Below are 14,753 nucleotides of genomic sequence, written 5' to 3' on the forward strand. Positions count from 1 at the left end.
CCGGTGCACCTGGCACCTACTAACATACCCCGTTCAAAGACACCTAAATATTTTGTCTTGCACATTCCCCCTCTGAATGGCACACACACACACACACACAAGCCATGTTTCAATCGTCTCAAGGCTTAAAAATCCTTCTTTAACCCCGTCTCCTCCCCTTCATCTACACTGATTAAAGTGGATTTAACAAGTGACTCAATAAGAGATCATAGCTCTCACCTGGTGTTCCCCGGGCGCCGTCAATATCGATTAAGGCACCCTTCCGCAACCCTCTGATGCAGAGGGGTTGGGTTAAATGCAGAAGACACATTTGAATGTATTTCAGTTGAACAACTGACTAGGTATCCCCCTTCCCCTTTCACCTGGTCAGTCGGTCATGGAAAGAGCAGGTGTTCTTAATGTTTTGTTCACTCAGTGTATGTTCTACATTAGACATTTCTATCCAGACACTGTCAGTCAGCAACATGGTGACAAAGTTAAATGCCTGAGAAAGGTTGTGTATTGTCCTAATTATGCATTCATTGGATTTTTGACAAACTATGTCAAGGAGATTTATTTTAGATGTGAAAAACCTGAAAAGTCTTTCAAGGATGTGATACGGTCCTGTGTGCTTCACCTGATCAAACTGAAGCTTAGACATCAATCTAAAAGCACAAGAACATACATTTGGAAAGTATTCAGACCCCTTTCCCACATCTTGTGACATAACAGCTTTACTCTAAAATTGATTCAATTGTTTTCCGCATCAATCGACACACAATACCCCATAATGACAAAGCGAAGAGGTTTTTAGAAATATTTGCAAAAATAAAATAACTATAATTTATATATATATCACCTGCGACCATATATATATATATATATACATATAGAAATACGAGACTCGGAATTGAGCACTAACTTCCAGTATCTCCTATCGTCTAATTAAAATCACTTTGCATGGCCCAGTATCTCCTATTGTCTAATTAACATCACTTTACATGGCCCAGTATCTCCTATCGTCTAATTAACATCACTTTGATTGGCCCAGTATCTCCAATCGTCTAATTAACATCACTTTACATGGCCCAGTATCTCCTAACATCACTTTGCCCAAAACATTAAAACAAAGGCATAAAAAAAATAGTCATCACAACTGGTCTAAATTATAAGGGTGCACCCCTGTGTCGGTCCTCTGAACTATCAGCCTTCTGATGAACAGAATAACAATGTCTCTGTAACGGTAATCACATACCACTTACACTACAATGAAACATATCAACATGCAAGGCTCTTTATGAATGCTTGAAGAAATCCAAACATGACAATTTAATTCACACAGTAACATGCATTTTGTCTATTCAAGTTTAATCAGCCTTCAACTCTCCTGGCTTCAGTGAGCCTATGACTTCTGTGGGAATGTCTCTTCATTGAGAATGCTACAGATCAGGTGTGTTTGACCACTGTGTTAACCCACAGATGGTCAGTCATTCAAACAGTACCATGAATGGTGATTGAGTCATCACGCTGTGCTCCCACTCTAGCCAGTCGCTAGTCACGAGGATCACCTTCTCTCATCATCATCACGCTGTGCTCCCACGCTAGCCAGTCGCTAGTCACGAGGATCCCCTTCTCTCATCATCATCACACTGTGCTCCCACGCTAGCCAGTCGCTAGTCACGAGGATCCCCTTCTCTCATCATCATCACGCTGTGCTCCCACGCTAGCCAGTCGCTAGTCACGAGGATCCCCTTCTCTCATCACACTGTGCTCCCACGCTAGCCAGTCGCTAGTCACGAGGATCACCTTCTCTCATCATCACACTGTGCTCCCACGCTAGCCAGTCGCTAGTCACAAGGATCACCTTCTCATCATCACACTGTGCTCCCACGCTAGCCAGTCGCTAGTCACGAGGATCACCTGCTCTCATCATCACACTGTGCTCCCTCGCTAGTCACGAGGATCACCTTCTCTCATCATCATCACGCTGTGCTCCCACGCTAGCCAGTCGCTAGTCACGAGGATCACCTTCTCTCATCATCACGCTGTGCTCCCACGCTAGCCAGTCGCTAGTCACGAGTATCACCTTCTCTCATCATCACACTGTGCTCCCACGCTAGCCAGTCGCTAGTCACAAGGATCACCTTCTCTCATCATCATCACGCTGTGCTCCCACGCTAGCCAGTCGCTAGTCACGAGGATCACCTTCTCTCATCATCATCACGCTGTGCTCCCACGCTAGCCAGTCACTAGTCACGAGTATCACCTTCTCTCATCATCATCACGCTGTGCTCCCACGCTAGCCAGTCGCTAGTCACGAGGATCACCTTCTCTCATCATCATCACGCTGTGCTCCCACGCTAGCCAGTCACGAGTATCACCTTCTCTCATCATCACGCTGTGCTCCCACGCTAGCCAGTCGCTAGTCACGGGTATCACCTTCTTTCAGTATTCCAACACAAAAGGTTTAGTTAAAAGTTGTCCTAAAATCCCCCAAGCAACTAAAACGTGGAGAAAAGACGTCTTGGTTCCATAGCCAATCTGCCTGCGTCACATAAAACTGGATAGTTTAACATACTCCATTAAAAACGTTATGGACATTCGGTTACTGGTTTTAGAGGATGATGGATAGAGATAAACACACACACACACACACACACAACCCGGAAAGTATTCCGAACCCTCGACTTTTTCCACATTTTGTTAAGTTACAGCCTTATTCTGAAATGGATTAAATAAAAAAGAACCCTCAGAAACCTACACAATACCCCATAATGACAAAATGAAAACCGGTTTCTTAATTTTTGAAAATGTATTAAAAATTAAAAACCTAATCATATTTACATAAGTATTCAGACCCATTGTATTGAGACTCAACATTGAGCTCAGGTGGATCCTATTTCCATTGATCATCCTTGAGATGTTTCTACAACTTGGTTGGAGTCCACCTGTGGTAAATTCAATTGATTGGACATGATTTGGAAAGGCACACACAGTGTCAAAAGTGGGACCTTATATAGACAGGTATGTCAGAGCAAAAACCAAGCAATGAGGTCGAAGGAATTGTCCATAGCGCTCCGAGACAGGATCGTGTCGAGGCACAGATCTGGGGAAGGCTACCAAAAAAATGTCTGCAGCATTGAAGGTCCCCAAGAACACAGTGGCCTCCATCATTATTAAATGTAAGAAGTTTGGAACCACCAAGACTCTTCCTAGAGCTGGCCGCCCAGCCAAAGTGAGCAATCGGGGGTGAAGGGCCTTGGACAGGGAGGTGACCAAGAACTCTATGGTCACTCTGATAGAGCTTCAGAGTTCCTCTGTGGAGATGGGAGAACCTTCCAGAAGGACAACTACCTTTCCAGCACTCCACCAATTAGGCCTTTATGGTCGAGTGGCCAGAAGGAAGCCACTCCTCAGTAAAAAGGCACATGACAGTCTGCTTGGAGTTTAACCATGAGAAACAAGATTCAATCTTGGTTTCATCAGACCAAAGAACTCTTTGGCCTGAATGCCAAGGGTCACCTGGCACCATCCCTACGGTGAAGCATGGTGGTGGCAGCATCATGCTGTGGGGACGTTTTCAGCAGCAGGGACTGGGAGACTAGTCAGGATCGAGGGAAAGATGAATAGAGCAAAGTACAAAGAGATCCTTGATGAAAACCTGCTCCAGAGCGCTCAGGACCTCAGACTGAGGCGAAGGTTCACCTTCCAACAGGTGAACCAGGTGAGCCCGGACTTGAACATCTCTGGAGAGACCTGAAAATAGCTGTGCAGCGACGCTCCCCATCCAACCTGACAGAGCTTGAGAGGATCTGCAGAGAAGAATGTGAGAAACTCTCCAAATACAGGTGTGCCAAGCTTGTAGCATCATACCAAAGAAGACTCGAGGCTGTAATTGCTGCCAAAGGTGCTTCAACAAAGTACTGAGTAAAGGGTCTGAATAGTTACAGTACCAGTCAAAAGTTGACACACCTACTCATTCAAGGGTTTACATTTTTACTATTTTCTACATTGTAGAATAATAGTGAAGACATCAAAACTATGAAATAACACATGGAATCATGTAATAAGCAAAAAAACAGTGTTAAACATGTCAAAATATATTAGATACAGAAGATAGCCTTATTTGGTAAAAGACCAAGTCCATATTACGGCAAGAACAGCTCAAATAAGCAACTAGAAACGACAGTCCATCATTACTTTAAGTCAGTCAATACGGAAAATGTCAAGTACTTTGAAAGCTTCTTCAAGTAGCAAAAATCATCAAGCGCTCTGATGAAAGTGGCTCTCATGAGGACCGCCACAGGAAAGGAAGACCAGTTCTCTGCTGCAGAGGATGAGTTCATTAGAGTTAATTGCACCTCAGAATTTGCAGCCCAAATACATTTTTTCAGAGTTCAAGTAACAGACATCTCAAAATCAACTGTTCAGAGGAGACCACGTGAATCAGGCACTCATGGTCGAATTGCTGTAAAGAAATTACTACTAAAATAAAGAGACTTGCTTGGGCCAAGAAACACGAGCAATGGACATTAGACCAGTAGTCCAAATTTGAGATGTTTGAATCCAACCACTGTCTTTGTGAGACACAAAGTAGGTGAATGGATGATCTCCGCATGTGTGGTTCCCACCGTGAAGCATGGAGGAGGAGGTGTGATGGTACTTTGCTGGTGAAACTGTCAGTGATTTAGTTAGAATTCAAGGCATGGCTACCACAGCATTCTGCAGCAATACGCCATCCCATCTGGTTTGCGCTTAGGGAGACTATAATTTGTTTTTCAACAGGACAATGACCCAACACACCTTCAGGCTGTTTAAGGGCTATTTGACCAAGAAGGAGAGTGATGAGTGCTGCATCAGATGACCTGGCCTCCACAATCACCCGACCTCAACCCAATTGAGATGGTTTGGGATGAGTTGGACCGCAGAGTGAAAGAAAAGCAGACAATAAAATGCTCAGAATATGTGGGAACTCCTTCAAAGCTGTTGGAAAAGCATTCCTCATGAAGCTGGTTGAGAAAATGCCAAGAGTGTACAGAACTGTCATCAAGGCAAAGGGTGGCTACTTTGAAGAATCTAAAATCTATTTTGATTTGTTCAATAGTTTTTTGGTTACTATGAGTCCATATGTGTGATTTTATAGTTGATGTCTTTACTATTATTCTACAATGTAGAAAATAGTAAAAGTAAAGAAAATCCCTTGAATGAGTAGGTGTCTAAACTTTAGACTGGCACTATGTAAAATGTGATTTCAGGTTTTTCTTTCGAATAAATTTGAAAAAAAAAATATTTTTTTTGTTGCTTTGTCATTATGGGGTATGGTGTGTAGAATGATGAGGGAAAACTATTTCATCCATTTTAGAATAAGGCGGTCATGTGGAAAAAGTCCAGGGGTCTGAATACTTTCCAAATGCACTGTATCACTAAAATCTAAAGCGCCAGAACAGCTGTTTGGGTGAGTGTGTGTCTTTCCACTCTGTGGCCCTGTGCCCAAACTGTCTGCCTACACACAGGATCAATTATGAAATCCTACTGGCACTGATTAACCTACCACACCCCACCACACTACAGCCAGCTTGCAGCCGACCGTGGAAATCACACTGATATCACACACACAGCCAGTAGCAGAGCCCAATGGAACCCTATTCCCTATATAGTGCACTACTTTAGGCCAGAGCCCAATGGAACCCTATTCCCTATATAGTGCACTACTTTAGGCCAGAGCCCAATGGAACCCCATTCCCTATATAGTGCACTACTTTAGACCAGAGCCCTATGGAACCCTATTCCCTATATAGTGCACTACTTTAGGCCAGAGCCCTATGGAACCCTATTCCCTATATAGTGCACTACTTTTGACCAGAGCCCTATGATGCCCTATTCCCTATATAGTGCACTACTTTAGGCCAAAATTCTGTCGTTCTGCCCCTGAACAAGGCAGTTGCCGTAGGCCGTCATTGTAAATAAGAGTTTGTTTTTAACTGACTTGCCTAGTTAAATAAAAGGTAAAAAATAAAAAGACTAGACCATAGAGCCAGGTTATACATTATTTAACCAGCAGGGGGTGCAGGAGGGCCATAGATAAAACATCATACAGCTAATGGGTAAGACTGCTTCAGGAAGTTAAAAAAACATTACCCTTTAGGAAGCACACCTTACCCTGGAACAAGTGTGAATAATTGAAAACGGGATGAATTACCTTCTATGATATACATTTCCAGATTTTTATTTTAAACCTTTATCCTGATACATAACTCCACTCGGACTGGCGTGTTTCCAAACCTTAACTACGACACACCTCTCCGTTTTCCCAGTCTTGTGCAACGTGAGCGATGTGCGAATAGCTTCACCCTGAGATACATACATTTAGTTGAACATTGACAGGTGTCTATCCTGGGCCACGGTATATACACTACATGACCAAAAGTATGTAGACACCTGCTCGTCAAACATCTCATTCCAAAATCATGGGCATTAATATGGAGTTGGTCCCCCCCCCCCTTTGCTGCTATAACAGCCTCCACTCTTCCGGGAAGGCTTTCCACTAGATGTTGGAACATTGCTGCGGGGACTTGCTTCCTTTCAGCCACAAGAGCATTAGTGAGGTCGGCACTGATGTTGGGTGATTAGGCCTGGCTCACAGTCGGCGTTCCAATTCACCCCAAAGGCGTTCGATGGGGTTGAGGTCAGGGCTCTGTGCAGGCCAGTCAAGTTCTTCCACACCGATCGACAAACCATTTCTGTATGGACCTAGCTTTGTGCACAGCGCATTGTCACACTGAAAACAGGAAAGGGCCTTCCCCAAAACAGTCGTCACAAAGTTGCAAGCACAGAATTGTCTACAATGTCATTGTATGCTGCAGCATTAAGATTTTCCTTCACTGAAACTAAGGGGCCTGGACCGAATCACAAAAAACAGCCAAACACCTTTATTCCTCCTCCACCAAACTTTACAGTTGGCACTATGCATTGGGGCAGGTAGCGTTCTCCTGGCATCAACCGAACCCGGATTCCTCCATCAGACTGCCAGATGGTGATGCGTGATTCATCACTCCAGCCAACGCTTGAAATTGTGCATGGTGATCTTAGGCTTGTGTGCAGCTGCTCGGCCATGGAAACCCATATCATGAAGCTCCCGACAAACAGTTCTTGTGCTGACGTTGCTTCCAGAGGCAGTTTGGAATACAGTAGTGAGTGTTGCAACCGAGGACAGACGGCGGTCACGTTCTGTGAGCTTGTGTGGCCTACCACTTCACGGCTGAGCCGTTGTTGCTCCTGGATGTTTCTACTTCCCAATAACAGCACTATAGTTGACCAGAAATTTGATGAACTGACTTGTTGGAAAGGTGGCATCCTATGACGGTGCCATGTTGAACGTCACTGATCTCTTCAGTAAGGTCATTCTACTGCCAATGTTTTGTCTATGGAGGTTGCATGGCTGTGTGCTCAATTTTATACGCCTGTCAGCAACAGGTGGGGCTGAAATAGACATATCCACTAATTTGAAGGGGTGTCCACATACTGCTGGATATATAATCTAAATGCTATAGAGCAGGGTATGCACACACACAAACACACGTTTCTATAGCAGGTCTCAGACATTTGACTGGACACTAGGAATATGAGATGGGAGAGAGCGCACTCAGCTGAAGGGTTGTTTTCATTAAGGCACACCATAGCACAACTTTAAAAACATTTTTTTTAACATTGTGTAATGAAAAACAAAAAAGGAGCCTTTGCTATTGGACAAGTTCAGATGGTACCTCGCTGTTTCGGACTGTTTTCTTCCATTGCGTATCCTAATGAACAAAGCCCAGGTGAATCTTCTTCTGGGAACGGACATGCCTGTATCTCAGGTGTAATTCTTAACAGGGATGTACCTGTGTCTGTGTGCCTTGTGGCTGGTGAGAGACATGCCGTGATGGTCTGAGAGAGCCAACTGGGAGCTGTAACGTCTCACATCCTCTGGTTTCTTAACTGAAACAGAAGAAATAAAATATATCAAGTTACATCACATGATCAATAGCACGCGCTAACAGGCAGCAGGCTCCGAGGGGTAGCAGGCTCCGAGGGGCAGCAGGCTCCGAGGGGCAGCAGGCTCCGAGGGGCAGCAGGCTCCGAGGGGCAGCAGCCTCCGAGGGGAGTTGGTCGAGTAGTGACGGTGAAAGTGGAACAGACCAGAAGTATCACACATTCATAGTACTAAGCAACGGTTAACAGCAGCAGTGTCAGAGGTTGCTGGGAGTGCAGTTAAGCTGTTTAGAATTTCCTTTCCAAGATGAGGGGGACGTGAAGTGGACACCAGTGGTGTAAAGTACAGAAGCAAAAATACTTGAAAGTACTTATGTCATTTTATGTGGGTGTCTGTATTTTAATTTATATTTTTGACATTTACTTCACTACATTCCTAAAGAAAATTATGTATTTTTTACACCATACATTTTCTCTCACACCCAAAAGACCTTCTTACATTTTAAATGCTTAGCAGGACAGAAAACGGTCCAATTCACGCACTTATCAAGAGAACATCTCTGGTAATCTCTACTGCCTCTGATCTGGAGGACTCACTAAACAGAGAACATCCCTGGTCATCCCTACTGCCTCTGATCTGGAGGACTCACTAAACAGAGAACATCCCTGGTCATCCCTACTGCATCTCTGATCTGGAGGACTCACTAAACAGAGAATATCCCTGGTCATCCCTACTGCCTCTGATCTGGAGGACTCACTAAACAGAGAATATCCCTGGTCATCCCTACTGCCTCTGATCTGGAGGACTCACTAAACAGAGAACATCTCTGGTCATCCCTACTGCATCTCTGATCTGGAGGACTCACTAAACAGAGAACATCTCTGGTCATCCCTACTGCCTCTGATCTGGCAGACTCACTAAACAGATAACATCTCTGTCATCCCTACTGCATCTCTGATCTGGAGGACTCACTAAACAGAGAACATCTCTGTCATCCCTACTGCATCTCTGATCTGGCAGACTCACTAAACACAAATGCTTAGTTTGTGAATGATGTTGTAGTGTGCCCTTGGCTATCTGTAAATTTAAAAAACACGAACAATTGTACCATCTGGTTTCCTTAATATAAGGGATTTGAAATCATTTACTTTTTATTTTACATTTTTGCAATTACATTTCATTTTGATACTTAAGCCTATTTAAAACCAAATACTTTTAGACTTGTACTGAAGTAGTATTTTACTGGGTGATTTTCACTTGAGTCATTTCCTATTAAAAAGGTATCTTTACTTTCACTCAAGTATAACAATTGTGTACTTTTTCCACCACTGGTGAATAATCAGCTCTGGCTTCAAGACACATGACTCATAACGAATCTACATTCAACGACACATTTTCCTCTTTCGCTGTGGAATTTGAAACACCTTGCGTGTAACGAACATGCAGTGTTTGTATTTTAAAGTTGAGAAAGGACTGGCTTGAATGATATGCTACCTTGTCTGTAGTCGGTGTCGGAGGATGCTACAGAGGGGCTCTCACTGGACGAGCTGTAGTCACTGTGGTACCTCCGATGGGAGTGGAGAGGATCTGAAAGATAGACACATTAAAATCAAGAGTTATAATATTGGATCTCTATGCTCTGAAAGACAGAAATTTACTCAGACAGTAGAGAAGCTGCTGTGTGTCAAATAGACAGAGTGTATAAAACATTAGGAACACCTGCTCTTTCCATGACAGACTGATGACCAGGTGAAAGCTATGATCCCTTATTGATGTCACTTTTTAAATTCACTTCAAATCAGTATAAACGAAGAGAAGGATTAAAGAAGGATTTTTAAGCCTTGAGACAATTGAGACATGGATTGTGTATGTGTGCCATTCAGAGGGTGAATGGGCAAGACAAAATATTTAAATGGGGCAAGCCGAAAGTGCCTCTGAACGGGGTATGGTCGTAGGTGCCAGGCGCACCAGTTTGAGTTGGTCAAGAACTGCAAAGCTGCTGAGTCTTTCATGCTCAACAGTTTCCAGTGTATCAAGAATGGTCCACCACCCAAAGGACATCCAGCCAATTTGACACAACTGTGGGAAGCACTGGAGTCAATTTGCTTCCCAATAGAACGTTTGAGAACTTGTAGAGTCCATGCCCTGACAAATTAAGGCTGTTTTGAGGGCAAAAATAGGGTGCAACTCAATATTAGGGAGGTGTTCCTAATGTTTTGTACAAGCAGTGAATTTTCATGAGAGAACAGTCACTGCATCATAGTCACGTTTTGCTTTCACAGCTCCAACACATCCGTAGACACAGCATCACTGTGAGTTATGGCTATAAAATCATGCAAAGTAGGTTTTTCATTTTGACACAGAAAAACTAGTTTGAGCCAAGAAGCCATATTTTATGTCCCAACCAAATACATTGAAATAAATTCATTTGAAGAGGATTTGACTGATTAGCAGCGAAGACGGTCTAACTCAGGGGAAACGGAGTCCACACGTGGTAGTGAGACTGAGGCGGTGTCACAAATGCCACCCTATTCCCTATATGGGCTCTGGTTGAAAGTACACTATATAGGGACTAGGGTTCCATAGGGCTCTGGTCTAAAGTAGTGCACTATATAGGGACTAGGGTTCCATAGAGCTCTGGTCTAAAGTAGTGCACTATATAGGGACTAGGGTTCCATAGGGCTCTGCACTAAATAGGAAACCATAGGGCTCTGGTCTAAAGTAGTGCACTATATAGGGACTAGGGTTCCATAGAGCTCTGGTCTAAAGTAGTGCTCTATATAGGGAATAGGGTTCCATAGGCCTCTGGTCTAAAGTAGTGCTCTATATAGGGACTAGGGTTCCATAGGGCTCTGGTCTAAAGTAGTGCTCTATATAGGGAATAGGGTTCCATAGGGCTCTGGTCTAAAGTAGTGCTCTATATAGGGAATAGGGTTCCATAGGGCTCTGGTCTAAAGTAGTGCTCTATATAGGGAATAGGGTTCCATCTGGGACACAACCTGAGAACTCAGAGCAGCAGTTCCTTTCCAACTGCTGGGGGAATTTGATTCTCTAAAATCGTTTGTGAACAAACACATTAAACCTGTTGGAGACAACAGTAAGAAAACACAAATAACTCATACCAGGAAAGTAAACAAATATGGAAAGATGTCGTGAAAAGTCCCTATAATCAGATAGAAAATATCATAAATAATAGGTGAAGATAGCTAGCTTGACACTGCAAAGTGTTGTGAATATTCCTCTAGTCTTAACAGCCTCGGGCAGGGAAAGAGGCAGGGCTGTGTGAGAGGAGCGCTGACTAGATGGAATAGCGGCAGGGCTGGCTTTGTGACAGGCGAGCTGACAAAATGGATTAAAGACAGGCGGGGCTGTGTGACAGGATAGCTGACTAGATGGATTAGAGGCAGGGTTGACTGGCTGTGTGAGAGGAGATCTGACTAGATGGATTAGAGGCAGGGTTGACTGGCTGTGTGAGAGGAGATTTGACTAGATGGATTAGAGGCAGGGATGACTGGCTGAGTGAGTGAGAGATCTGACTAGATGGATTAGAGGCAGGGTTGACTGGCTGTGTGAGAGGAGATCTGACAAGATGGATTAGAGGCAGGGATGACTGGCTGTGTGAGAGGAGATCTGACTAGATGGATTAGAGGCAGGGTGACTGGCTGTGTGAGTGAAAGATCTGACTAGATGGATTAGAGGCAGGATTGACTGACTAGATGGATTAGAGGCAGGGATGACTGGCTGTGTGAGTGAGAGATCTGACTAGATGGATTAGAGGCAGGGTTGACTGGCTGTGTGAGTGAGAGATCTGACTAGATGGATTAGAGGCAGGGTTGACTGACTAGATGGATTAGAGGCAGGGTTGACTGGCTGTGTGAGTGAGAGATCTGACTAGATGGATTAGAGGCAGGGTGACTGGCTGTATGAGTGAGAGATCTGACTAGATGGATTAGAGGCAGGGTTGACTGGCTGTGTGAGAGGAGATCTGACTAGATGGATTAGAGGCAGGGTTGACTGGCTGTGTGAGAGGAGATCTGACTAGATGGATTAGAGGCAGGGTGACTGGCTGTGTGAGTGAAAGATCTGACTAGATGGATTAGAGGCAGGATTGACTGACTAGATGGATTAGAGGCAGGGATGACTGGCTGTGTGAGTGAGAGATCTGACTAGATGGATTAGAGGCAGGGTTGACTGGCTGTGTGAGTGAGAGATCTGACTAGATGGATTAGAGGCAGGGTTGACTGACTAGATGGATTAGAGGCAGGGTTGACTGGCTGTTGAGTGAGAGATCTGACTAGATGGATTAGAGGCAGGGTGACTGGCTGTATGAGTGAGATCTGACTAGATGGATTAGAGGCAGGGTTGACTGGCTGTGTGAGAGGAGATCTGACTAGATGGATTAGAGGCAGGGTGACTGGCTGAAAGATCTGACTAGATGGATTAGAGGCAGGATTGACTGACTAGATGGATTAGAGGCAGGGATGACTGGCTGTGTGAGTGAGAGATCTGACTAGATGGATTAGAGGCAGGGTTGACTGGCTGTGTGAGTGAGAGATCTGACTAGATGGATTAGAGGCAGGGTTGACTGACTAGATGGATTAGAGGCAGGGTTGACTGGCTGTGTGAGTGAGAGATCTGACTAGATGGATTAGAGGCAGGGTGACTGGCTGTATGAGTGAGAGATCTGACTAGATGGATTAGAGGCAGGGTTGACTGGCTGTGTGAGAGGAGATCTGACTAGATGGATTAGAGGCAGGGTTGACTGGCTGTGTGAGTGAGAGATCTGACTAGATGGATTAGAGGCAGGGTTGACTGGCTGTGTGAGTGAGAGATCTGACTAGATGGATTAGAGGCAGGGTTGACTGACTAGATGGATTAGAGGCAGGGTTGACTGGCTGTGTGAGTGAGAGATCTGACTAGATGGATTAGAGGCAGGGTGACTGGCTGTATGAGTGAGAGATCTGACTAGATGGATTAGAGGCAGGGTTGACTGGCTGTGTGAGAGGAGATCTGACTAGATGGATTAGAGGCAGGGTTGACTGACTAGATGGATTAGAGGCAGGGTTGACTGGCTGTGTGAGTGAGAGATCTGACTAGATGGATTAGAGGCAGGGTTGACTGACTAGATGGATTAGAGGCAGGGTTGACTGGCTGTGTGAGAGGAGATTTGACTAGATGGATTAGAGGCAGGGTTGACTGGCTGTGTGAGAGGAGATCTGACTAGATGGATTAGAGGCAGGGTTGACTGGCTGAGATTTGACTAGATGGATTAGAGGCAGGGTTGACTGGCTGTGTGAGAGGAGATCTGACTAGATGGATTAGAGGCAGGGTTGACTGGCTGATTTGACTAGATGGATTAGAGGCAGGGTTGACTGGCTGTGTGAGTGAGAGATCTGACTAGATGGATTAGAGGCAGGGTGACTGGCTGTATGAGTGAGAGATCTGACTAGATGGATTAGAGGCAGGGTTGACTGGCTGTGTGAGAGGAGATCTGACTAGATGGATTAGAGGCAGGGTTGACTGGCTGTGTGAGAGGAGATCTGACTAGATGGATTAGAGGCAGGGTTGACTGGCTGTATGAGTGAGAGATCTGACTAGATGGATTAGAGGCAGGGTTGACTGGCTGTGTGAGAGGAGATCTGACTAGATGGATTAGAGGCAGGGTTGACTGGCTGTGTGAGAGGATAGCTGACTAGATGGATTAGAGGCAGGGTTGACTGGCTGTGTGAGAGGAGATCTGACTAGATGGATTAGAGGCAGGGTTGACTGGCTGTGTGAGAGGACATCTGACTAAACTCCATGGGTGAGTCAGAACTCTTCAACTGAGACAATAAAATCAAAATGAAAGAAAAGTGATCTTCATCAGGCTTACGGGTGTAAGAGGTTTTGTTGAATTGCTGTCTTTAACGTTAATGCTGTCTTGGGTGCATCAATGCACAACCACAAGTTTAAAACGCATTCTGTCATTCCAAAATGCGGACTGCGATATATTTGAACATTACTATTTTAAACACAAATAAACATTTGATTAATAAAATATGTAACCTCTTGAGTGGTACACTACAAAGCAGGTTCAATGAGTTAGCCATCTAACTTTGATAAAGAACCAGAAATCACCAATAGCTTTCTTAATCAATCAGAAAAACAAACTTAGATGTGTTTTTGGCTGAGTCAATTAGACCACGCACAGTTCAAGCTTATCCTTTAAAAAAATATATTTAAAAAAAATCTGAATATTTAGGTAAGTTAGCGAGCTAAGTCATTGAACCTGCTTTGTAGTATACCTCTCTACTGTGGTAAAACCCATGACGTCAGTCCAACATACCTTCAAGTGTTTACAAAACCAGAAAGTCCTGCTCACTCCATGCTACTGGACATACTTTAAAAACAACATTCTTCAGAGATTTCTCATGTAGGCGTGCGGTTAAAAAAAAAAAGACTTCTCAGTACAGTAGGTTTCTGGCCTATTTGGTGTCTTACGTAAACAATGAGCAGAGCAGAATGGTAAGACACTTAAAGCAACAGGGATATCGATGCTGAGTGAGTAGGCCACGATTGACCGGTTCACCTATTGACAAAAAAAATAGTTCCTCAGATCCTTCCACTGCGACTCCAGATCTATAAAGCGGATTCACACTGACCCTGACTAACGTCTGTCCCATTGGGAATAAAGATGATTAAGTAAGTAAAAGTAGTAAATAAATCTGACATCGGCTGCGAAGACCTTACTAAATGCTACAGGGAGGGGTGGTAATGTTTTTTTAGTAGGCCTACAGCCAATCAAATGAGTCAAGGGACATCT

The 14,753-nt window shown here is 44.3% G+C and overlaps 1 protein-coding gene across 4 annotated transcripts in view; it reads right to left on the reverse strand.

Annotated features, from left to right (window-relative positions):
* ptpn13 (protein tyrosine phosphatase non-receptor type 13) overlaps positions 1-14,753 on the reverse strand; it is a 148,253-nt gene that overhangs the window by 53,863 nt on the left and 79,637 nt on the right. For all 4 annotated transcript variants that reach the window (XM_042326447.1, XM_042326448.1, XM_042326446.1 and 1 more), the window contains exons 8-9: positions 9,446-9,538; positions 7,860-7,956 (exon numbers count right to left, since the gene is read on the reverse strand). In XM_042326447.1, coding sequence (XP_042182381.1) covers positions 7,860-7,956; positions 9,446-9,538 — 190 coding nt within the window. The remainder of the gene's footprint in view (positions 1-7,859; positions 7,957-9,445; positions 9,539-14,753) is intronic.

This window comes from Oncorhynchus tshawytscha, linkage group LG09 (assembly GCF_018296145.1).
Source record: "Oncorhynchus tshawytscha isolate Ot180627B linkage group LG09, Otsh_v2.0, whole genome shotgun sequence".
In the NCBI taxonomy this organism is placed as follows: Eukaryota; Metazoa; Chordata; class Actinopteri; order Salmoniformes; family Salmonidae; genus Oncorhynchus; species Oncorhynchus tshawytscha.